Source organism: Martes martes, assembly GCF_963455335.1.
Source record: "Martes martes genome assembly, chromosome: 9".
NCBI classification, from domain to species: Eukaryota; Metazoa; Chordata; class Mammalia; order Carnivora; family Mustelidae; genus Martes; species Martes martes.
Window position 1 is genome coordinate 57,390,365 of NC_137896.1, and position 24,240 is coordinate 57,414,604.

Below are 24,240 nucleotides of genomic sequence, written 5' to 3' on the forward strand. Positions count from 1 at the left end.
CTCTCCACTGATCAACATGGAAGAGTTTGGGAAGGAAATTGTGTTCTTCATACACGTGTACCTTGTGCGTTTATCTTTCCCTCTGCCTCACGCCCAATGATCTAGCAGTATCCCAAGACTGTGGAAGGTAAGAGAAAGGGTAGATTGATTTCTCCACATTGGTGGGGTTAAAGGGAGAGGATAGGAGAAACAGCCCTGGGGATTTCTGGGTATAGTCTTATTCATTCAAGTTTTCCCACTAACAATACTGTGGTCGTTTGTATCTTTGGTTGCATCTCCAATGCACAACCAGGGGACTGTATGCATGGTCTCACTTGTATTTAAACCCAGACATTTAGAATCTTGTTCCAGTCCAGTTTTTGTTTTTGTTTTTGTTTTTTTAAGATTAAATTTATTTATTTGACACAGAGAGAGAGAGACAGTGAGAGAGGGAACAGAAGCAGGGGGAGAGGGAGAGGGAGAAGCAGGCTTCCTGCCAAGCAGGGAGCCTGATGTGGGGCTCGATCCCAGGACCCTGGGATCATGACCTGAGCTGAAGGCAAATGCTTAATGACTGAGCCACCCAGGCGTCCCTCCAGTTCAGTTTTAAAGAGGATTTTTTCAGGGAGGAAAAAAAGGCCAATAAAATCTACAGTTTAAGATGGAAATTCAAATATTAATCTTTAATGATTATATTCCACTTCTTGTCTTTCTGCTGTACTTTTAAAAAGTACTCAGATGAGTAGCATCCATTTTTATATAAAGAATTTGAGTCACTACTTTATTGAGGGGCAAAAAGATAAATTATTGAGTAGTGCAAAAAAGAAAAAAAATAGAACTCCTATATTCTTCAAAGTGCTTCCTGAATAAATTTCAAAACCTGAACTCTCACCAATTTGTTAAATGTTGGAATACTGTCTATATAAACTGACTGCTTGGAGCCTCTGATCTGTTTTCAAAGTTCTAGAATGTTCTACAGAAAAATTCTATAGCAGGTAGTCATAGATGGGCATGAAAGGGAACCTCCTGCATCCTCCTCCCAGTATTGCACAATGTAAAACCTGTGAACAAGTTGTAAGCGGCTGCCTTGTCTCCCCACGTACACCATGAGGCCCACATGCCAGAACTTCATCCAAAGCTGCCACCAAGTCTGTCATACACCGTGTCACCCACACAGCCTTTCTCTTTGCACCATTCAAACACACACAAGAGATGGAATCTCTAGGTCACCCTCAAACGTCCGGTAGCATGAGGAACAAATTAAATCCAGTTGACTCATTATTTCACGGGAATCTGCGTTCTGGGAGCCAGGCCTTCTCATGTGCCCAAACGTTCTGACTGCCTCCCCAGTCTGAGTTCACCAGGCATCCCTTCTCCATGCTGTGCTCTTCCTTTACCCACTGCTCATCAGCTCAGGACGGGGAAACACCTTGGCTCTGAGCGGATGGTCCACCGTCCCCCCGGAGCTGCCCTTTACGCCTTGGAAAGATGCAGAGTATTTTTAACGCCCTTCGCTTACAAACTGATTACAGATATACATAGGTTTTCATAAATAAAATTTGAGGCATATATGTATATATTAAAATTTTCACCAACATGGGTGTGTTAAAAACTTCAAGTTCTGTCATTCAAGTTCAATAAAGGCACACAATTTTTTTTCTTTAGGCTTGCGAAGAGTATAAGTGCTAGCGAGAAGTCATAAAAGGCATTTTACGGGGCTTTTTTTCTTTGATTTTCCTCTTCTTGGGTTAAGCATTGATCCGTCAGTCAATGGCATGACTCTACTACCCAATGAAAGTATTTAGGTGCATAGAGGGTATTAAATGGATCCCACTGTTGTGTCAGGTTTCAGAGTAACAAACCCCAGCCGCGCCGGGTCAGTCATCCCAGTTCTGCTTTGGCCATTTCCATTAAGGCTTCTCACTTCCAAATCGGGCTTTCCGGTTGCCAGGTTCTGATGCCCTTCGGACCAGCCTGGGTGGTGGCTTGGGTAGGACGCCTTCAGTCCCACTGTCTTCCTTCACGGGGCCAAATTGGCCTTTGGAGAGAAGGGGCTGTCGTAGCATGCCTGGGGTCTGGGTGCCCCCCTCTTTGCTGTGGGGAGTTGGGGGGGTACAAGGCTGCCCCTGTCCGGAATCAACGTCTACCTCGTTCTTCCATTCCATCTTATAGGGCTGGGGGCCTTTCTTTGAGAACTGTTCTGGCAAGAAGCGCCTTGCTCGGGGCTGCAGATTGAGGACGGTGGTCCCAACATCTGTGTCCGAGTCACTGCTGTTGCCGCCTACCGCAGAGCAGAAGGACAATGTGGGCAAGCGTGTCAGAGAGAAGGGATTGTAAGTGACTCAGCAATGCATGAGCGGGTCCAGCACCTGCTGTGCCCTCAGGCCCTGGGGGCTGGGTAGGGGAGATCAGAGGGCTCACTACCTCTAGCCCACAGACCTGGGCGTAACACAGTCTCTGTGGGCGTTCATGTTAAATGCGCACACCCACACTGAAGGGTTTAATGTGTGCCAGGCAACTATCACGATAAGCTCTTTTAAATGCATTTACCTATTCAATCCTCATAATCACCCATTTGTCAGGGGAAGTAACTGGAGTTCAGGAGATATTAGTAAGCAGTGGAGCTGGCTTTCAAACTGAGACTCTCGGGCGGCAGCCACTGTGCTCCCACCTGCCCCATCAGAACAACCCCAGGAGGGCTCTGCTCCGTGTCTGGCACACAGAAAGCAGACCAGCAATTAGCTGCTATTCTGAAAATTCGTGTCTTGATCTGGAATCTCAGAGACAACTTTCTTTCTCTCCTTTTTGTTTTCATAAAAGGGCCGAAATACCAATGCACACTTTCCAAACAGGGGGAAGACACGTGATCAGAACTAGCTGGTTGTCAAAATTCATGTCCTAGAGAACTGTGGGGAGGACAGCGGATGGGAGCTGAGATTCTCGGGACGAAAGAGTGTTTTGGTTGGATGCATGCTGCCTGGCCTCCCTTCTCATTTCTCATCTCACCCGCCACCACCACGTTAGACATTAGACTTTCCTCTTCTTGGTTAATTAAACAACCAAAAATAAAAGGGGGTTACCCTTACATCCTACATTTTAATAACATGGTATCCTAATATACTGCTCCTGGGGTTCACAGAAAATGGCTTGGCATCTACATAAAGATTATCATTAAATAAAGAGATATTTAGACTTTATATGTCAAAGCTTTAACGATTTGGGGCAGAAGTAAAATTTATGGCTCCCTTTATGAAAATATATGAAAACTGTAAAAATTTAAATATACCTCTGCAAATTTACAAATTTATAAATTATTTCTGTTTACCTGTTCACTGATCACAGGTGACAGCACTTGCTTTTGCTATATCCAATGTCCATTATGGTAAATAATGGACTCAGTTATTTATAATGTGTACAGAAGCTCCATCCAAAAAGCTCATGATGCTAATAATAAGTCATCATATTATTATTTCAGACTTGCAAATCATTAAGCTCATTGTCCTTCATGAAGAAAAAGGATGGGGAAATTCCCTATTTTATGAACATTAGTTAATAAATTTACTCATTCTGCTCCAACTAAATTCATTACCTGCATTAGAAATATTCTTTTTCTTTTGCAGCTTTTCTGGAAGCTTTGTATTTTTTGGTAAGGATAAGTATCGAGAGGTTGAAGTGGAAGCCTGTGGAAAACATGGAAAATCTTACTTAGACTCTGCAGTTGCCATTTATTGTGTACCAGAAATTTAAAATCTTATATCAAACCCTGAAGTTAAAAATTAAATTTGTACTTCTCTATTCCAAAATCACTTTGTGAGGGGCTGTAGGGATGGTGAATAAAGTTCCAAGTAATAATTATTTCACTTCAAACAACTAAATCTCTTCTAAATCTTTTCTAAAAATAAAATAGAAACCAGTATTAATGAAAATGAAAGTAAAGTGGGACCATTAGAAATAAAAATAATGAAATAATAAGGAAAACCATCGAGTCTTCTTAAAGAGAAGCTACAGAGACACTTATTTATGAGTATTACTAAAAAAAAATAGAACCTACATATATGGGAAGAAAATATATGAAAAATGTAGCATATTTAAGTTTTAATTACTTTAGTAAGTCTTGAAAATGATAGAATGAAAAGTATTACCATAGCTGATTAGCTGACAATTCAAATGCCACAATCTCTACTTTCTTTAACTTAATCAGTGCTTCCACATTTTCACATTAAAAAAAAAAAGATAATCTTCTTGTTCACATATTACCATTTTGGTCTCTGATGGCCCAATAGTGAATATTATTAAAAATGAGATGCAATCCTAAAACTAATGCAACATTGTGTGTCAATTATACTCAAATTAAAAAAAAAAAGCTAAGATACAGTGTCTGCTTTGTGAAATCAATCAATCATAATGTCATTTAAAAATGATTTTCCTTATTTGTTGACAGTGCCCTGGGCCAAATGAAAAGGTAGACACTTGCACCCCTAGCTGCTGTGATTCTGCAGCTTCAGCACAAGCGGCTTGCAACCTCTCCCTGAGGAGATCAAATAGGACTTTCCAAATGTAGCTTGGTCCAGCCATGCTGCTTAAATTTGTAACTTGACTAACCCTTTCCTGTCCTCCCCATCTCCCTCCTCAAGCACTCACTGCCTACTAACTTAACAGATAACACATTCCATTGCTGGGCCCACGCAAAGGTAACCTTGTCTGTTTCATTCACCCACAAGTGCCTATAACAGTGCCTGGAACACAATAGGTGTTCTAGAAACATCTAGAAAAACTTCACACAATTAACTCCGTCCCAGAATTCCCATGAATCAACCCTCAGCAGGCCATTCTGTCAGCAGGACCTCCAGTACGGCAGTTGGTTGGTTCTACTCTTGGAAGCCTTCCTCGTCCCAGACAAATGGTAACAAACAACAGTTACCTTGCGCTCCTGGTTCAAGCTGCTGTCTTTCCTGATACTTTCTCGCAAACTGTGCCTCCGTCGGATTAGAATCTCCTTGGCCTGTCGCTCGCTTGTGTCAGCCGTCAGATTGTGTCTATTGTAGGACAAAGTCTGAAACGAAAACACAGGAGACTTTTTACAAGAAAAACAGATTGCTACCCCAGAGATTCCAAAACGTTACTAGGTTGCTTTGACTTTGCACCTGAGTGAGGCACTTAATGAATGTGCAGAGCAGAAAAATAAATAAATAAAAAGCACAAGAGTTAACATGCATGGGGGGAAAAAAAGTTAACATTTGTTCAAAATTTGAAAGCTCTTGTCTTCTAATGAAAGTCTGTAAGTTATTTTTCACTGAGAAGTGTGATCTTCATAAATCAGAAGAATGATGGAATTCATCAAGTACTTCTGTCTACCTTGAACTACTTTGTATGTATATAGACATCATTAACAGCTGGGGAAAGAACACAGTTCATCTTTATACATTCTCTGTTGAATAGGAATTACTGGTATAAAGACAAACCACTTTGGGCCACTTGGTGGTGCCATGTCCTTTTGATTAACTTCCGAACCCTACTTTTTAACCAGGTTGTCAAACTGAAAAAGCTGCTGCTAGAATTAGGGATAACCATGTGCTGGTATTTAGAGCAGTAAAATTTCTAGACCAGGGCTGTGCATGGCATGCATTTTTAGTTTTATAAGTTTCCTAAAATGAATTGCAACTAGTCATCAAGTTCAATTTCTGATAGAATAAATATATATTTCTTGGGAATATCCCTGTGTCCTGAACTATATTAAATCTTGAAGAAACTGTGAAAGGGACAGAGAATACGGCTCAAAACCTGCCTTGAGAAATGCGTTCGCTAGTTGGACATCAAAGGCCAACATAATAATATAAATCATGAAATGCTAAAACTGTGTGGCATGGGATGAGCTCCAAGTGCTATCCCATTGAAAGGGCTGGGAATAATATGGAGGTTTTGAGGAAACCTGAAAACTCGCAGGATATGGAGCAGCTGACAGGAACCAGTGGGCCGTTCCAAGTGGAGCCAGAGAAGAGAGGAACAGGCCAGGGAAGGAAGACAGAACTTGGGTATTTGGGGGACGGGAGGGAGATGTAAGGTTGGCCACAGTGGAATTCGGAATCAGAGATACCAAATTCTGAAAGAAGAGTTTAGCCTATAAGCCATAACTGTTGTTTGTTACATTTTAAGTAGGAGAATGCTGCCATTAACATGCTGTGGGGAAAAAGGCAGAGCAAGAGTAATGAGTGATGGAATGAGGACAGTCTTTGGGGAGACCAGCAAGAAAGGACAGAAGTGACCCCAACATGAGTAAGGAAGGCTCCTGACAGACTATGTGGACTGTGTGACACCTTCCCCCAACACTGTATCTTAATTTATTCATCTATAAAATGGAAACAAGAGTAACACCCCTTGGAGGATTGAGTTAATACATGTTGCAATGGGGCATGGCCAACTGTATGTTTTCTCGAAATGTTAGCTATATTAGTAGCCAATCGGTAGAATGAAGTGTTAGTAATGGAACAGCAGGGGCACCTGGGTAGCTCAGTCAGTTAAGCAGCTGCCTTTGGCTCAGGCCATGATCTCGGGGTCCTGGGATCGAGGCCCTCATAGGATTCCCTGCTCAGGGGGGGAGTCTGTCTCTCCCTCTTCCTCTGCCCCCAGCTTGTGCTCTCTCTTTATCTCTCTCTATCTCAGTTAAATAAATAAAATCTTTATTAAAAAAAAAAAAGAAAACAATGGAACAGCAATGAAAGAAGTCACTCAGGAGATACATTAAAGGAAGAAACTATAGCACTTAATGAAAAGCAAGGAAGATTAAATACATTTTAATAAGTTTTCTTAAAGCTGTTAAGTATTCTGTAAGTTATAAAGCTATTTCATTAAAAAAAAATTAAAAGAGAGCCACAATTAGTTAACTCGGATGCTTTTATCTCCAAATCCATAGAAGCAGAACTCCTGGCACACTCTTATCCTTTCCCCATAGTGTCTGAGAGGGAGTGGTCCCTTAACAGGATAGGACTCTCAGAGAAGAGAAGATGCCTGATGTGGGACATGAGAAAAGTTCGTGTCATTGTTGGGCAATCTCGGCTACAACTGAGTAGCAGTTGTAGCATATTTTTAGCCAAAGGCAAGGAAATATTTTTCTAAATAAATTATAAATAAATTATTCCTGGGTGCCTGGGTGGGGTCAATGGGTTAAGCCTCTGCCTTCAGCTCAGGTCATGATCTCAGGGTCCTAGGATTGAGCTCTTTGCTCAGCAGGGAGCCTGCTTCCCCCTCTCTCTCTGCCTGCCTCTCTGCCTACTTGTGATCTCTCTCTCTGTCAAATAAATAAGTAAAATCTTTAAAATATATATATATAAATAAATAAGTAAATAGATTATTCTTACTCGCTGACGGATTTGATAGAGATTTCTGGATAATATTTCTCGAATTTCATCCATTTCACCAGGTGTGAGCTTCCTTATTTTTTCTTCACGACAATCACTGTGAAAAGTTAGAAAAAGAGTATCTTTTACTAGGCAACAAACATTGGAATCCTAAATTTTCCTTTTTGGAGATATGATATCATTTAAGAAGAATATCATTTAAGATTAAGAATCTTAGCTAAAGAATACACTTAAGGAGTATTCAATATTTTAAAATAACTCCAAACTCTAAAACTTTTCAGTGTCAAAATTATTCAAAATGAGATTAATCATGCCCAAGTTTTCAGTCTGTTCATGCAATTATTTTTTTTCACACAAGTATTTTTTAAGGAAGAAAAACTGTAGCAGCTTATAATGCTATCACTTTATTATTGTTAATACTCCTTAAGATGGTACTACACAATTGGGTTTTGTTTTCAACAGAAACTTAATTTTCTACATTCTGCTATTAAGGCCTACTCTTTTAAACTTCATTAAAAATATCTGCATAGACACTGTTTATAATAGGTAGGTATATACAGTCAGTCATCATTATTCAAGGATTTCATAATTGCAACGTCAAAGTCACCTACTTGCTAAAATTTATTTATAAACACAGTGCCAATACTCATAACACTTTTTCACAGACATGTGCAAAGTGGGGGAAAATTTGAGTTCCACAAGGTACAGGTTCCTAGATGAGGCTCAACCTGGCGAGGTTCTGCCTTCTTGTTTCAGCTCCTGTCCTGTAAACAAATGTCCTTTCCATGGTCTATTTAATGACACATTTTCACACTGTTGTGCTTTGTTTGGTGACTTCACTGCTTAAAATGGCCCTGAAGCATAGGTCTGAAGTGCTGTCGAACATTCCCGAGCAAAAGAAAGCTGTAATGTGCCTTCCAGAGAAAAGTCATGTCAGATGAGTTTTGTTCAAGCATAAGTTATGGTGCTTTTGGCCATAAGTGGAGTGTTAATGAAACCATATATATATATATATATATATATATATATATATATATATATATATATATATATATATAAAATAGGGTGTGTCTTTAAATGGAAACATACATAAAACAAGGTTATGTATCAGCTGGTTGAGGAAAATGTCTTCAGGGCCAGAGGCTCATAAGGACCTAAACCTGCATTTCTCCTAGGAGCAAGCGTTTGGTATTCACAAATCCGCATCCATGGCAATTTTATAGAACATAACTACTGCCAACAATGAGAACCAACTATATTTATACACTTCTATTCTAACTGCTTCAAAAAGGCTTTGAGGGGGCCTACAAAAATATATAGTACAATAAAATACATAGATAAGAAAAATTAAAGCTGAGAAGGTTAACGTACATGAATGCAGGTCTTAAGGAAGATGGGCAGGGACATACCAATTGAAGAGCACAGTTCTCTTATTTTTTGTTTTAAAGCAAACTTGTTACTAAAAAACAAGTATAATATTAATTACCTATGCCCAAAGGGTAATGGAGAAACACTAAGGAATGAACACAGAAATCTAAGGCTTCTGCAGAACAGACTTGCCTAACTATAAATGATTCATTTTGGGGGACACCTGGGTGGCTCAGTTGGTTAAGCGGCTGCCTTCGGCTCAGGTCATGATCCCAGCGTCCTGGGATCAAGTCCCACATCGGGCTCCTTGCTCCGCGGGGAGCCTGCTTCTCCCTCTGCCACTCTGTCTGCCTGTGCTCACTCTCTTTCTCTCTCTCTGACAAGTAAATAAATAAAATCTTAAAAAAAAAAATGATTCATTTTTGCCTCAACCTCAATTGCATGGATGAGTTTTTAGGAAGCATCTTCCTAGATGGAGGCATTGTTGTTTGGACAGCTGTCCAGGTTTCCAATAGGGTTTTTTGATCAGCTAAGTTAATTCACAGAATTTTAGAAGGACTAGAAGGTCAAGAGGTAACCAACTTTTAAGGATCCGATATTCCGGTTTTATTCAACAAATGTTTGTATAACTCTAGCGATAAGTGCACAACTACCTACCTTGTTTATACTTAAAATATATTTTACTGGAATATAATTCAAAAGAGAAAAGTACATGAATCTTACATGTAGGGCTCAATGAACTATCACAAAGTGAATGTACTTGTATAACCGCTACCCAAGTCAAAAAACAGAACATGAACTAAAACCCCAGAAACCACATCATATTCTGCCCCCCAACCATCTCTACCTCCCTGCTCTTTGACAAAACAGCCACCATCCTAACTTCTGAGCTGACAGAATAGTTGTACCTGAATTTGAACTCTATATAAATGGAGTCTTACCTATATAAATGGAGAGTACCTACTACTACAATAGGTAGTCTCATTTCTTTATTTATTTATCTATGTAGGTATATATTTATTTTTTTAGAGTAGGTAATCATTTAAATTTAGCTTCTTTTGTTTAGCATTGTGTTAGAGAGTCCTCTGTGCTATCCCATGTAGCTGTGCTTTGTTCATTTTATTCATTGTATGATATCCCATTACATGACCATATAACAATTTATCCATTTTTCCATTGAGGGGTATTTGCCCTATTTCTGAATTTTGGCTACAACAAATAATGCTTTATGAGTATTCTCATATACATATTTTGGAACACATATGATTACTGGCCATTTGGATATCCTATTTTGTAAACTGCCTGAACAAGTCTCTTGTCCATTTTTCCATGGGACTATCATTTTTTTTTTTTTTAAGACCTTTCTCAGTTTTCTGTGAGGCAAGTATCTTCTTCCATTTTATGGTTTGCCTTTTAATTCCTTTAATGAAATATTTTCCTATCACAATAGTAACAGGATATTCTCTCATATAATTTTGTATATGAGATATATAATATATATGAAATTTTATATATGAGATATATAATATAATGAAGTATATAATTTAGATTTATAAATTATATTTGAAATATATAATATATATATTATATATGAGATAAAATATATAATATATATGAGATATATAATATAATTCTCTCATATAATAAAATCTTTATTGTTTCCCCACTCCCATGCATACCTATGATACTCCTTGGCTTGATATAATGTGAAGTTGTGTTCAATTCCACTTAATCTCCATATGGATCCTTAACTGACCGAGGGCCATTATTTTAAGGTCATCTTTTCCCTACAGTTTTGTGCTATAAACTTTGATATTAATATTTATCCATATATGAGTGGGTCTCTTCCAAACTCTTACTTTGTCCCATTGGTCTATTTGTCATTTTGTCTTTGTTCAGTATCCCACTGTCTCAGTCACAGAGCTTTATAGAAAGTCTTGCTACCTAATAGTATAAATCCTCCAAATTTGTTCTTCAGCTTTGAAGACAATTTCGTCTTAGTTAATTTGGGCCCTTTACATTTCCACAGAAATTTTAAGACCAGACTGTCTAATGACACAGACACACACAAACACATTGGGATTTTTAATAAAACTGCTTTGAATCCATACATCAATTTGAGAAGAATTGAAACCTTATAATATTGAGTCTTTCTTTTTATTAATATAGTCTTTATCTATTTTGGACTTTCTGTGGAGAGGCTTCACACATATTCACTAAATTACATTTTGATGTTTGATATTGATATGTATGTTTCATGATACTATTCTGAATCAAACATTTTTTAATTTTTATTATTCTTTTTAAATATTTTATTTATTTGAGAGACAGAGAGATCACAAATAGGCAGAGAGGCAGGCAGAGAGAGGCGGGGAACAGGCTCCTTGCTCAGCAGAGAGAGCCCGATATGGGGCTCAATCCCAGGCCCCTGAGATCATGACCTGAACTGAAGGCAGAGGCTTAACCTACTGAACCACCCAGGCGCCCCTCAAGCATTTTTTTAAATGTCACTTTCTATTTGTTGATACTTAGGAAAACTACCACTGATTTTTTTTTTTTTTACCATGTATTAAGAAACCTAGATAAATTAATTTATTATGCCTAATTATTTATTTATCCATAGATTCTTTTGGATTTTCTGTGAAAACAATCAAGCTATTTGGGAATAATGACAGCCTTCTTTTCCTATCTTTAACCTTCAAATTTTTTTTTGTTGTTGTTTAGCAGTGGTACAATATTCATAGAAATCATAATGATATGCAACTGTGTTCCAATCTTAAGGTAAACCTTTCAACATTAAAAATACTATTCGCCACAGATAATTCATGAATAAACTTTATCAGTTTGAGAAAGGATTTCTTCTATTCTAGTCTATTTATATATATATTTTTTTTAAATCAGGAATAGAGGGGCACCTGGCTGGCTCAGTTGGTTAAGTGTCCAATTTGATCTTGGCTCAAGGCTCAGTGTTGTGAGATAGAGCTCTGTGTCAGGCTCTGAGCTCAGTGCAGAGTCTGCTTGTCCCTCTCCCTCTGCTTCTCCCCCTGCTTGTACATGCACTCTCTCTCTCATAAATAAATAAATAAAATACTTTTTTAAAAAAATCAAGAATAGATATTGAATTTTATCACATAATTTTTCTGCCTCAATTTCAGATAAATAATGACCCTTGATTTTTCTTCTCTTATTCTGTAAAAGTGGCAAACAACTGATTGATCTTTTACTTTTAACCCACCCTTATATTCCTGGACTAAGTCAAAATTATTCTGATATATATCTTTTTACATATCTCTGGATTTGGCTTGCTAATATTATGTTTGGAATTTTTACAGAAATATTGTCTATAATTTTCTTTCTGTATAGGTGTCTTTATCAGGTTTAATATCAAAATTATGCTAGTCCCATAAGGCAATTTGGGAGGATTTCCATCTTTTCTTACTTTCTGAAGAAGTCTATGCAAGATTGGTTTTATCTCCTCCTTAAATGTTTGGTAGAATTTAAAAATAAAGCCATATGGCCTTGGGGGTTACTTTGTGGAAACAATTTCAATTACAGATTTATTAACTTAATACTTGAGTACTATTCAAATTTTCTGGTCTTTTAGGGCTTTAATTTATTGTTCCTTTTTCTAATTTCCTAGAATGGATTGTTGATTTTCAGCCTGACTCTTTTTTTTTAACATTAAGTGTTAAAAAAATGTTTTGTTTTCATTAAATGTTAAAAAAATTTCCCTTTAAACAATGCTTTACACAAGATTTCATATGTCATACTTTTCAAAATATTTTCTGATTTACATCATAATTTATTTGATTCAGTTTTCATATAACTTTTAAGTAAAGGGATATTTGACTTTTTATACTATTTTAGATTTTATTTTGTTTTCTATTCCTTTCTGGTAAGGGAACATATCATGTGTGAAACTTTTAAAGACTTGGTTGTTTATTATGTGGTTGAAATCTTCTATATCTTTACTGAAAGTATGTCTGCTTGTACTGTCAGTTTCTAAGAGAAGAGCTATACAATTATCCACTATGATTATGAGTTTGTGTATTTCTACTTATGGCTCTGTTCAGTTTGGGTTTATATATTTTGAGGTTATGTTATTATTTGTATGCTAATTTAGACTTTTCTATCTACTTTTAGAATTGAGCCTTTTATCATTATGAAATGAATCTCTTCATGCCTAACAATATTTTCCCATAATGTTTACATTTTATGAAAATAATTACACAAACTTTCTATTGTTTAGTGCTTCAACAAGATACCTTTTTATCAGCCTTTCACCTGTAAACTTTCCGTACCCTGAGATAAAAGCACTAGCTCTTATAAGCAACATCTAGTGAGTTGTATATTTTCATCTACTTTGATCATCCATCCTTTTATTTATTTTTTTAAAGATTTTATTTATTTGACAGAGATCACAAATAGGCAGAGAGGCATGCAGAGAGAGAGGAGGGAAAGCAGGCTCCCTGCTGAGCAGAGAGCGCGACGCGGGGCTCCATCCCAGGACCCCGGGATCATGACCTGTGCTGAAGGCAGAGGCTTTAACCCACTGAGCCACCCAGGTGCCCCTCATCCATCCTTTTAAATGGAATAAATTTATATTTAATGTAATTACCTTTGGGTTCAAAGCTATAATCTTACTATTTGCATTCTATTTGTTCTATTCTATACTTGCTTTTTCTACTCTGTTGCCTTTTTAAATTTTATTTTATTTGGCTGTTTTATTTCCCTGGTCTGTTAGCTTGTTACATTCCTTTACTGGTTTTTCAGTGGTTATGTGGGATTACAACATTAGAATACAACACCAGTCACCTCCCTCCAATTTATAAGCTATTTTTGTTGTTAATTTTAATTCTATTTACACTCAAAACCCCACATATATTATTATTTTATGCAATTACTATTCATTTAGGTTTTATAAATATTTATCTTTTCCATTATTTTAATTCCTTCCTTAATCTCAAAGCTTCTAGGTGATTCTTCCTTCTGTCTGAAACATTTTATCATTCAATGTAGTATGATGGCTTTTTATCTATCTAAAAATATTTTTATTCTACCTTTTTTTTTAAAAAGAATATTTTAGCAGGATATGGAACCCTAAGTCATCAGTTACTTTCTTTCAGAATTTGGAGGATGCCAATGGTTTCCATGGCTTTTGTTGAAAAATAAGTTGTCAGGTATGTTTTTTTTTTCTCTTTTGAAGAAAATAGGTCTCTTTTTTCCTCTGATTATACTTAAAATTTTCTCTTTGTGTTTTTGACTTGTAGCAATTTTACTAGCCTTTGGTTTTGGTTTTCTTCTTACTTAATCTGCTTGGGGTTTGTCATAATTCATGTCTTTAATCTGTTTGGGAAAATGCTCAGTCATGATCTCTTAAAATACTATTCCTACTAATTTATCTCTCATTTCCTTTCAGAACATATCATAATATCCCATATATTTCTTACTTTGTTTCCCATATTTTCCATATTGTCTTTTTCACTATATGCTTCATTCTGATTATTCCTTCTGTCCTATCTTCCAATCAATCAATTCATTCTACAGCTGTGTCACATCTTTTACACTATCAAATGAGATCCTAAATTTAGTTAATTTTTAGTTCATATATTCCACTTAGGTCTTTTTTATTTATATCATCTCCATGACAATGTCAAAATTGTTGATGCCATTTTCCATCCTTAAACATACTTTTAATTTTAAAGTCCCTAACTCAACTATCTGAAACCCACTTGTGTGTCTGTTACTACTGTTTTTGTTATCTTTTTCTCAAAGGTTCCAATAGCATTTCCTTATCTACTTACATGTTTTTGATTTGGTTGCTAGACATTATATATGAAAAATCATGGAGATAGTTTAAGTCTCTTTATAATCTTATTTTCCTCCAGAGAAGATTTAAGTTTATTTCTCTCGGTCAGCTGGGATAAAAGTAATATCAATCTCAGATGATTTAAACAATCATGGATTGAGATAATTCTAGGTCAGACTTCTTTCCTTTGAGGGTTAAAGTGTAGAATCCTAAAGTAACAAATTATAGCTGAGCACAAGAGTTCTTCTTTCTTGGTAGGTCCTAAATTCCAATTTTATTCTCAAAGACCAACTAGTCTGTCAAAACTTCTGTTTTAGCCTTTTAGACTCTTAGATCATTTCTCTGTGATCCAGGGGGAAAAGGGCACCAAATGACAGTTCCATCTTCTTGGACTTCCCTTTTCTGTTGACTCTAAGCCAAGAAATTCCTCATTGTCCTGGTACTTTCCAGATTTTAAGCAGATTTTTAAAATATATTTTGTTCTTTTTTCCTAGTTGTTTTCCTAGGATAGTCTGTCTAGAACATTTAGTCCATTACTGCCAGAAATACAATTCTTTATTACCTCCCTTTTTGCTTCTAAATTCCCTTAAAGAAAACATTTCAGGAGATGTGGAATGGTCAATATGGTACTCATTTATCTAACTGTGCAGCTGACCATTAATTCTGCTACCTACTTCCATAACCTTTACCTTTGCTCTTCTTATTACCAGTTTCTAAATGAAGTATAAACAGAGAATAAAACTAAGATTTTTTTTTCTCCTGTGATCACAAGGACATTGGCTCTCCTTTGTGAAGCTGAATAATTGAATTATCCCTTGCTACAACTGCAAACAGAATAGTGCATAAGAAAGATCATTAACTTGTAAAGCTAGAGGGAAACAAAGATCAAGTCTCGTCCCATTTTCCACTCGGAAGAAACTCAGTCTCAGGGAAATAGATGAACCAGCTTAAGGTCCCAGGGTGAATTATGGCAGGGTGGGACTATAAATCGGTCACTCTGCTCACACCACTACTGTTTACAGGAGGCCTGTACCTCCAAGCTCTCCTGACCACTGTTTCTTTTTCTTCTGGATCGTGTAAACTCCTATATTTTTAATAGGGGATTTACAGTCTTAGTAAAAAGCCTAGTTTATATGGTTGGGTGTGATTTGGAATTTCGTGTCTCATTTCGGCTCTCCCACAGATCGTATTTTAATTAGGTGACATGTATTTTAAAGGTACTTCAAGCTCATCAGTGAAAGAAGAAATCAGCAGAACCAGTAATTTCTGTCATTTTTGTGGTAGGGAAGGATTGATGTTTACATGGTAAAATGACCTACGGTTAACTGAGCAGTTACTGTCCTGCTATGGATTTGCTCTAAAATTTTGGATAAGTCACTTTATCACTCTGAATAGTCATTCCCTCATTTTAAAACTAGGGAGACAGAAAAAAAAATGGCTCCCAATCCTGACTGCATACTAGAAATAGCTGAAGAAATTTAAAAGAAAATATACCCATACCTGGGCCTTACCCCCAGAGATTTGGGGTTTACTGCTGTGGGTGGGGCCTGGACATCTGTATTACTTAAATGCTCCTAAAATATTTTTAATGTGCAGCCTCAGTTGAGAACCGCTGTACCAGGTGATCACGACTGTTCTTTGCAAGCCTTCAACTATGACTGGATGAATAATCTATGAGGAAACAGCTATGTAATTACATGCATACTTACAATCACACACCTTAAGATATTCCATTTCAAAATGCTTGCTGAAGAGGCACTTTGCCAAAGCAATGAATTACCGCAAGAAAATATAACAAAGGCGTAATTGCCCTAAACATGACAAGGTATTTTCTGGCCAGCCAATTGTAAAATAACACAACATGATGGGACCTGATGTAACGTAACAGAAGGTACATTTCTAGGCTTCACGTTTTAAGAATCTCGTTCTTCTGGGAGGTCTAGGGCATAGAGGAAATTTGTTACCATGACTGCTTTCAAAAAACTATAAAGACGCACTTAGTAGTACTTTTATTTGCAAGACCGTACTTACTTCAGAGATGCAAAAGAAGGAACCGCGCTTATCATCCCTGTCTCTGCCATCTCGATGGCGTGTTTTATTTCAAGCTTTTTATATAAAGACACAATGCTTGACTTGGGTTGGTTTTCGCGAATCAAAAGCTTCCGCAGGTATTTGTCATCAAACTTCTTAAACCTGGAAATAAAGAAAATCCAAACTTCAATTAATTAGTACTACATTGACCACCCCCCCCGCAGATAGCCTCAAACACAAGCCTGTTTTTACCATCATTTCTACCATACTCGGGAAAAAATTGAGTAGCCGTGTTTAGCTTGCCTGACTAATATATATTTTTATATGTGCATACCTGGATATATGTGTATATAAAATATATGTATTTATAAATGTTACTATCAGTACATTTTTGTATAGATCCATGATATACATGTATCTAATATCTACTAATTATAGATTAAAATATGTATATTTTTAACATTTGTAATTTTCCTGCTTTTCCTTTCAGCAACATTACTCAAAAGTGTTAATATTTGGGGTGCCTGGGTGGCTCAGTTGTTAAGCATCTGCCTTGGGATCAGGTCATGATCCCAGAGTCCTGGGATCGAGCCCTGCCTTGGGCTCTCTGCTCAGTGGGAAGCCTGCTTCTCCCTCTCCCACTCCCCACTGCTTGTGTTACCTCTCTCACTGTCTGTCAAATAAATAAATAAAATCTTTTAAAAAAGAAGTGTTGATACTTCCTCCAATTCCTCTTTCTCCGCTTTTCTTTTGAACAGTCACAAATGAGGACTTTTGCCCCCAAAACTCTGCTGAAGCTACTCGTATTGAGGTCACCAGTGACCCCAGAATATAAATCCAATGGCCAATCATTAGCCCTCACCTTTCCTGACCTCTCTCGCTTAACACATCATCTTCTAGAACAAAACACACCCTTGGGTCCCCTCCTACCTCTTTCTCAACCTCTTTCATTGGGTCTTTTTCTTCTTTCTGGCCTCTTGATGTAGGACCCAGGGTTCCCTCTTGGTCCTCCTTACCTCCACTTGCTCTGGCCATCTTGCCCAGTCCCCTGATTTTAATGGCATTTCTATGCCAGCAACTCCCACATTTGTATCTCCTGCTCCAGTCTCGCCCTAAGCCCTGGAAAGGGCTATTCAGCTGCCTAGTCAAGTCCGAAGCCAGTCCCCACTTCGATATCTAGTTGTCAAACTTGATGTTCCCAGATTGAATGCATTTTCTCCTACAGTCTTCACCATTTCAGTTAATGCCCACTCCTCCAGGCCAAAACCCCCGATGTCACCTTTGATTCTTCTCCTTCTCTCACATTCCATGTTAAGGCCTAAATTGTGTCCCCCTAAAAATTCACAGATTGACATTCTCACCCCTAGCACCTCAGAATGTAACTGTATTTGGAGACAGGGTCTTTACAGTGGCAATTAAGTTAAAATGAGATCATGAGGGCGGGTCTCAATCCAATATGACTGGCGTCTCTGTGACTAAAGCAAATTTGGACAAAGACGGGTAAAGTGGCAGGAAGGAGGCCAGCTGCAAGCCAAAGAAAGAGGCCTGTACAGATGCTTCCCCTTGTGGCCCCCAGAAAGAGCCAAATCTGCTGACACTTTGATCTTGGACTTCTAGTCCCCAGGACTGTGAGAAAATAAATTTCTGTTGTTTAAACCACCCAGTCTGTGCTACTTTGTTATAGCAACTCTAGCAAACTCATACTCCGTTATCCACTCTGTTGGCAATTTCTGTTAGTTCCACCATCAAAACATAAACCCAACCCAACCATGCCTCACCACTTCTACACTCCTATCTCTTGGATCTACCCTGGTCCAAGACATCATCATCTCTCAACAGATTCTCGCAACAGGCACCAACTGGTCTCCATGCTTCCACTACTGCATTCCTACAGACTACCCTTGACACAGAAGCCGAGTGATCTGGATAAAATACAAGTCAAACCACGTAAAACTCTGAGTCTCCCTTGACTAAATGCGCAATGACCTAGGGGGCCCTCCACAATTTGGAGCTGCATCTCCTAGCACTGTTCTCATGTCCAGCCTCGCTGGTGTCCTTTCTGCCCTGGAAACTTGCCAGCTCTGCTCCCACCCATGGGCCTTTAGACCCAGTATTCCTTCCACCACGAACACCCCTCCCCCACACACCTGCAGGGCTCAGTTGCAGACCCTCATTTAAGTCCTTCCTCAGGAGTCATTTATCAGAAAAGCCTTTCCCTTCCAACCCATTAGAACCACATGCCATCTCCCACCCCCGAACTTCCTATTCTACCTGCCACATATATTTTTCACCATAGCAGTTATCATTTTCAAATATGCTATATAATTCCTCTTACTTTCTGTCCCCTAGCACTAAAATGATACATACGGGCAGATATTTGTTTTGTTTTCCATTTTTGTCCTTTACCACCAATGCCTGGCACGCTGTAAGCACAGACGGTGGAATGGATCATTTGGTCTCAATTCCTCCCTCTATCCGCACCCTCTGCCCTATTACTTGGCCATGTCCTTGCACCATGGCCTAAGTGACCTGTGCTATCCCGTTTCCTGTCACTGGCCTTAATAACGTTCTCTGCTCTGGTCAGTGGGCTGTAGCAGACATAACAACTGGGGTAGCGGCTTAAAATGGGCTTGTACTGAGGATTACTTCTTTGGTTTCCACAATTACCACGAGAAGGATATGATTGGAGTGACTCAGTCCCAGGACAAAGGTGAATGCCACAGGATGTAGAGTTCAATCCCTCCAGGCACACCAGAGAAGGCCAGCTGGGATCAGCTGACAAAACCAACCAACCCCCTGAAGCATGAGCCAGCCCTGTCCACAGCAGCCCAGCACAGCCCAGAGCCTGGACTCCCAGACTCATGACTCATGTGCCTTAATAATGTGACTGTTGTTTGAGCAGCTGAGTATCAGGGTGGCTAGTTATGTAACATTATTATGCCAACAGGTAAGCAAAACTGCATTCAACGAATATTTTTGAGAAAGAAAGAAATGCATTACGGTGATTACCATAAGCCCAAGGAGGTTTATAGGTACACCTGTGCTACTACGATAGGAACAATGCGAACCCATATTCTTGGTACTGGCCCTTTGTTCTACACTGGAGGGCAAGAAATAATTAAAGGGTCATCCTTTTCACTGACTACTGCATGTAACAGGGACCAAGTTTTTTTTTCTATATTTATTCTAAATTTCATGTGAAGCTCATTGGGCCAGGACTCCTGGCTGCAACACATCTTTTTAAACTTCAGTTACTCTTATTATTATTTTAGCTTTTCACTAGAGAGAAACAAAAGGGAGAATAAGCATTAAGGGCAAAGACATCTGATTTAGCATAGGAACTGTATGCTTTCTTTGCTTTATTTTCACACCTTTCAGTTCTCTGCCAACCTACACCCAGGCGCGCTCTCTCGCCGTCATTAGACTCCTTTTACCAAGTCTGAGAAACTTCCCTCCTCAAAGGTTTAAGACTTGCCCTTTCTCAAAGGATCAGCTGCCTTACAAATTCTCTGGCAAGACGACTAGAAATCCACAGCCTTAAGGATTCCAGAGGAAATGGAAAGATACCCAACATACCTAAAACAATCCACTTCTTTATATATGATCTTTAGTAACATCAACAATTATGTACATACCAGAGATAGGATCTGAGCAGAGCTGATTTTGAGAATGACCTGCGTCAGCACCAAATTCCTCCATACCCACACACACTTCTCTGCTCTACCTGTGACATCCAGTACACTTGACAAATCCAGGGAATTATGCTGAAATTTACCTGGAGACTGTAGTGCACGGAAATATACAGGGGTTGAAAGAAAGACACACACTGCAGAGGAAAACCGGAGACACGTAGCTATGATACCTTTCAGACATGAAATCAGAGTTGGCTCTGCCATCTTTAGTATTTATAGTCTAATTAGCCTGGCAGCCTGTAGATGTTGGCCTGGAACAGACTCACGTACACCAGAGACAGAGTATCTCTGCCTCTGGATGCGGCCAGACTTTTTCTGACGTTCCTTTACCTGAGGTTCCAGACCAAATCTCCATGACCACAGGGTCCACTACTTCCTCCTAACACTGCCCCAGGGATGCTGACCTGATTCCTGCTCACGTCTTTGTCCCCATTTGGGAGGCAGAGGCATGGTATACATCCTTACCCTAATTTCCCCTTTGGAAAGGAACCAACTGTCCTGGGTGATGACTTTCTCTTGCCCCTCCAGGGAAGGACATGGGATGCTGGAGGAGTGAGAAAAGTGATCAAGTGATCGGGTGGAAAGGGAGGAGGCAGGTGGAAAACAGACTTGGCTGAGAAAAAAAAAAAAAAAAAAAAAACAGAGGAAGAGAAGCAGAAATGTCTGAATTGCTGGCTTGGCAAAGAAAAGGATCCGTCTTTGTTAGGAAGGTCCCAGGCACATAAAGCAGGGTAGTGTGTAGAAAGTCACAGCACCGATGGGTAGGGTTCTCTCATCTACCCCCTGACTGCAAAAATGTGACTCCTGCCCAAGACAAATGGTCATTTTTTCCCCCATATTTTTTCCTTTTTTTTTAGATTTTTATTTATTTGACAGACAGAGATCACAAGTAGGCAGAGAGGCAGGCAGAGAGAGAGAGGAGGAAGCAGGCTCCCTGCTGAGCAGAGAGCCCGACACGGGCCTCGATCCCAGGACCTGGGATCATGACCTGAGCCGAAGGCAGAGGCTTTAACCCACTGAGCCACCCAGGCGCCCCTTTCCCCCATATTTTAACAATGGAGATTTTAGTTTGCTTTAGTACTTTGTACCCCCTCATAGTTAACTGGGTGTTCTCTCCATACAAATAAACTATTTTTTCTTTGCTTACAGAGTAAGGCTCAGTCTATGAGGCTTTTCTCCATTAGTAACCAGTGTGGTCAGGTTTGTCAAGGGTGTTTTAGCACTTAGAGTCTCTGTAACTCATCTTACTACTTAATGACAGCAATCACTCACACACACACCCATTTGCTGTGTGACTGTTCTGTTGCCTTTATTATATCGCAAAATTTTAAAGTCCTGAGTTCATGGTTTATACTTCTGCTATAATCCAGCATCATGTCAGAACATGTGAACAAACAATAAGCACTCAAAAACTCCCTGATGTTAAATTACATAAATTGGCAGCTTGGTTAAGTTCATGTAAATTAGTGGGGGGGAGGGGGGGAGGGAGTCTATTACAAGTTGGGAAAGCAAAGGCAAGAAGGTAAGAGGAATCTACCAAAATATAGTTTAAAGCTGTTGTCTGTCTCCTTCAAAAAGCTTTCCTAACCAGTGATGTGGTTACTTATCCTCATAAGTGTTCACAAATCGTTTTATGGGGGGGAAAATGGGCCCTGGTTTATAGTATTTGTCAGTTCCTCCGCATACGACCCCCGGGCTGACTCAGGCTACCTGTGTGGGTGGCACTGAATGTGAAGTCAGGAGGAGAGGCACACGGTCAGCTTCTGGTGGTCAGGTGAGCTGGGTCCTGAGTTCCCAACTCTGGTTCTGTGGTCCCCAACTCTGCTGTCGGAATTAATCCCTGAAGTCTGTTTTTCAGTTTATATGAAAGCATGTACCAAATTCTGCCTGGCTAGTGTACCTTGTCCACTTCAACTACAGGATCCTTGAAGAGGGGCGCCTGGGTGGTGCAGTGGGTTAAGCATCTGACTCTTGGTTTTGGCTCAGGTCACGATCTTGTGGTCTTGGGATCGAGCCCCACATGGAGCTCTGTGCTCAGTGCAGAGTCTGCCTGAGATTCTTTCTCTCTCCCTCTGCCCCCACCCCATGCTCACTCGTGAGTTCTCTCTCTCTCTCTCAAAGAAATAAAATCTTAAAAAAAAAAGAAGAAGAAGAAGAACCTTGAAGGGAGACCCTGAATCCTATTTAACCATCACAAAGCCTTTAAAAGTTAAAAGGAAAAAAAAAAAAAACAGAAATAGACACATTTATATAAGCCCACATAATCTTTCATAGAAGTACAGCTTTAAAAATATTTGTTACTTCTATTTGTTATAATATCTGTATTTAAAGTTTGTTTGTAAAATACATGTTAGTCTAATTATATTGTCAGGTGCTCTGAGGCTCTGCATTTGACAAAGCCCCACAACATATGTGGGACCACAAACAGTAACGGAACCCTCAGTTTTTCACCGAATAGGCTGTATATCCCAGCCTCCCTTGTGGTGAGAAATGCCCACATGACTGAGTGCCTGCCACAGAAGGGCAAGGCCATGTGTGTAACTGGAAGAATTGTGTGAAAGCATCTGGTAACTCCAGTTAGGAGGAAACCAGTAGTACATATTCTTTGTCTCTTCGTTATCTTTCTTTCTACATGCAGCCTGGAATGTGTGCATGATGGCTAATGCTGGAGCAGCCATTCTGGTCCAAGAGGCAACCTTGAAAATGGAAATTGTTTGCAGATTCACCAGGACAGAAGCGTCCTGGGACCATGACAAGTCCGTGGAGCAGAGCTCACCTATTACACCTACATTGCCTACAGAGGTCTGGCTTTTTACAGAAGAGCAAGATAAGCTTCTATCTTGCTCCAGGTTTCTGTGACTGCTGAACTTTATCTCAAAGGACATACTACGGCACAACACAGGACAGACTCGCAGCTCTGAAAAATAACACAGGTCAGTGAGTCCTGCCTCCAGAGTGAGCCAGGGCCCCTTCATAATATAACGGTGTAAGACCTTCTTACTTGTCTCTCCAGAAGTTGTGACCCCAGTGTCCACAAACATCTTCAATCCCAGTCTTCACATGATCAAAAAACTGAAATAGAAAAAGTAGGCTACTGATTTTTACCTGAAATGAGTAATTTACACTCTATTTATATCATGCCTAAACTTCAAAGACCCTGACCATTTTTGCTTTTCTTCTCTTGTCGGGTTTTTGTTTGTTTGTTCCATTTTGTTTTCACTAAAAGCAATGAAACAATGATTTCTCTCCAAATACATTGATTTTATTATATCAGTAATAGGCAATTCTCAGGTTATTTTTCTCATCATAATAGTCTGTTCATAATTTTGGAAAATATGAAATATGGTGATAATTTTCAAATAGAAATATTTTCAGACTAAAGGAAGTAATAAGAGGGATTCCTGATTGCTGAGGCACTTGGGTGACTTAATTGGTTGAGCGTCCGGCTCTTGGTTTCCACTCAGGTCTGATCAGGTCGTGATCTCAGGGTCATGGATCAAGCCCCAGGTTGGGCTCTGCACTCAGTGCAGAGTGTGCTTTGGGATTCTCTCTGTCCCTGCCCTTTTGCCCTCCTCCTGGTCATGCTCTCTCGTTCTCTCTCTAAAATAAGTTCTTAAAAAAAAAAAAAAAAAAAAAAGGGATTCCTTGTTCTCCCATTCCCAGGAGGTCTAGCAGGTTAATGTGGAGAAGCCACTATGGGGCTGTGCTCACATCCCCAACTCATGCCCTCTTTGGCCCTCTCTCCCTTTTACCCTCTGCCATTTCTCTCTCCTTCAAGAAATGAGCAGTAGAATGCCAAGCTGTCGACTGAACCCAACAAGTTTTCTTTTATCATTTAAATCATGATTACTACATTAACACTTACCCTGCAATGGATTTCTTCACTGACAGCTTGTTGTTTCTTATTAGACCTCTTAACATCGAGAAATTCCACCAGCGGTCGGATAGTAATTCCCTGCACGGGGAGGAAAAAAAAGTGTATCTTCTTAAAAAGTTAAGTGAAAAA

The 24,240-nt window shown here is 39.1% G+C and overlaps 1 protein-coding gene across 1 annotated transcript in view; it reads right to left on the reverse strand.

Annotated features, from left to right (window-relative positions):
• Window positions 1–381: 381 nt before the first annotated feature.
• SLC9A2 (solute carrier family 9 member A2) overlaps window positions 382–24,240 on the reverse strand; it is a 98,575-nt gene continuing 74,716 nt past the window's right edge. Inside the window, exons 6-12 of the mRNA XM_080813993.1 lie at window positions 24,100–24,189; window positions 23,236–23,306; window positions 16,543–16,704; window positions 7,335–7,431; window positions 4,901–5,032; window positions 3,569–3,659; window positions 382–2,260 (exon numbers count right to left, since the gene is read on the reverse strand). Coding sequence (XP_080670119.1) covers window positions 1,890–2,260; window positions 3,569–3,659; window positions 4,901–5,032; window positions 7,335–7,431; window positions 16,543–16,704; window positions 23,236–23,306; window positions 24,100–24,189 — 1,014 coding nt within the window. The 3' untranslated portion in view covers window positions 382–1,889. The remainder of the gene's footprint in view (window positions 2,261–3,568; window positions 3,660–4,900; window positions 5,033–7,334; window positions 7,432–16,542; window positions 16,705–23,235; window positions 23,307–24,099; window positions 24,190–24,240) is intronic.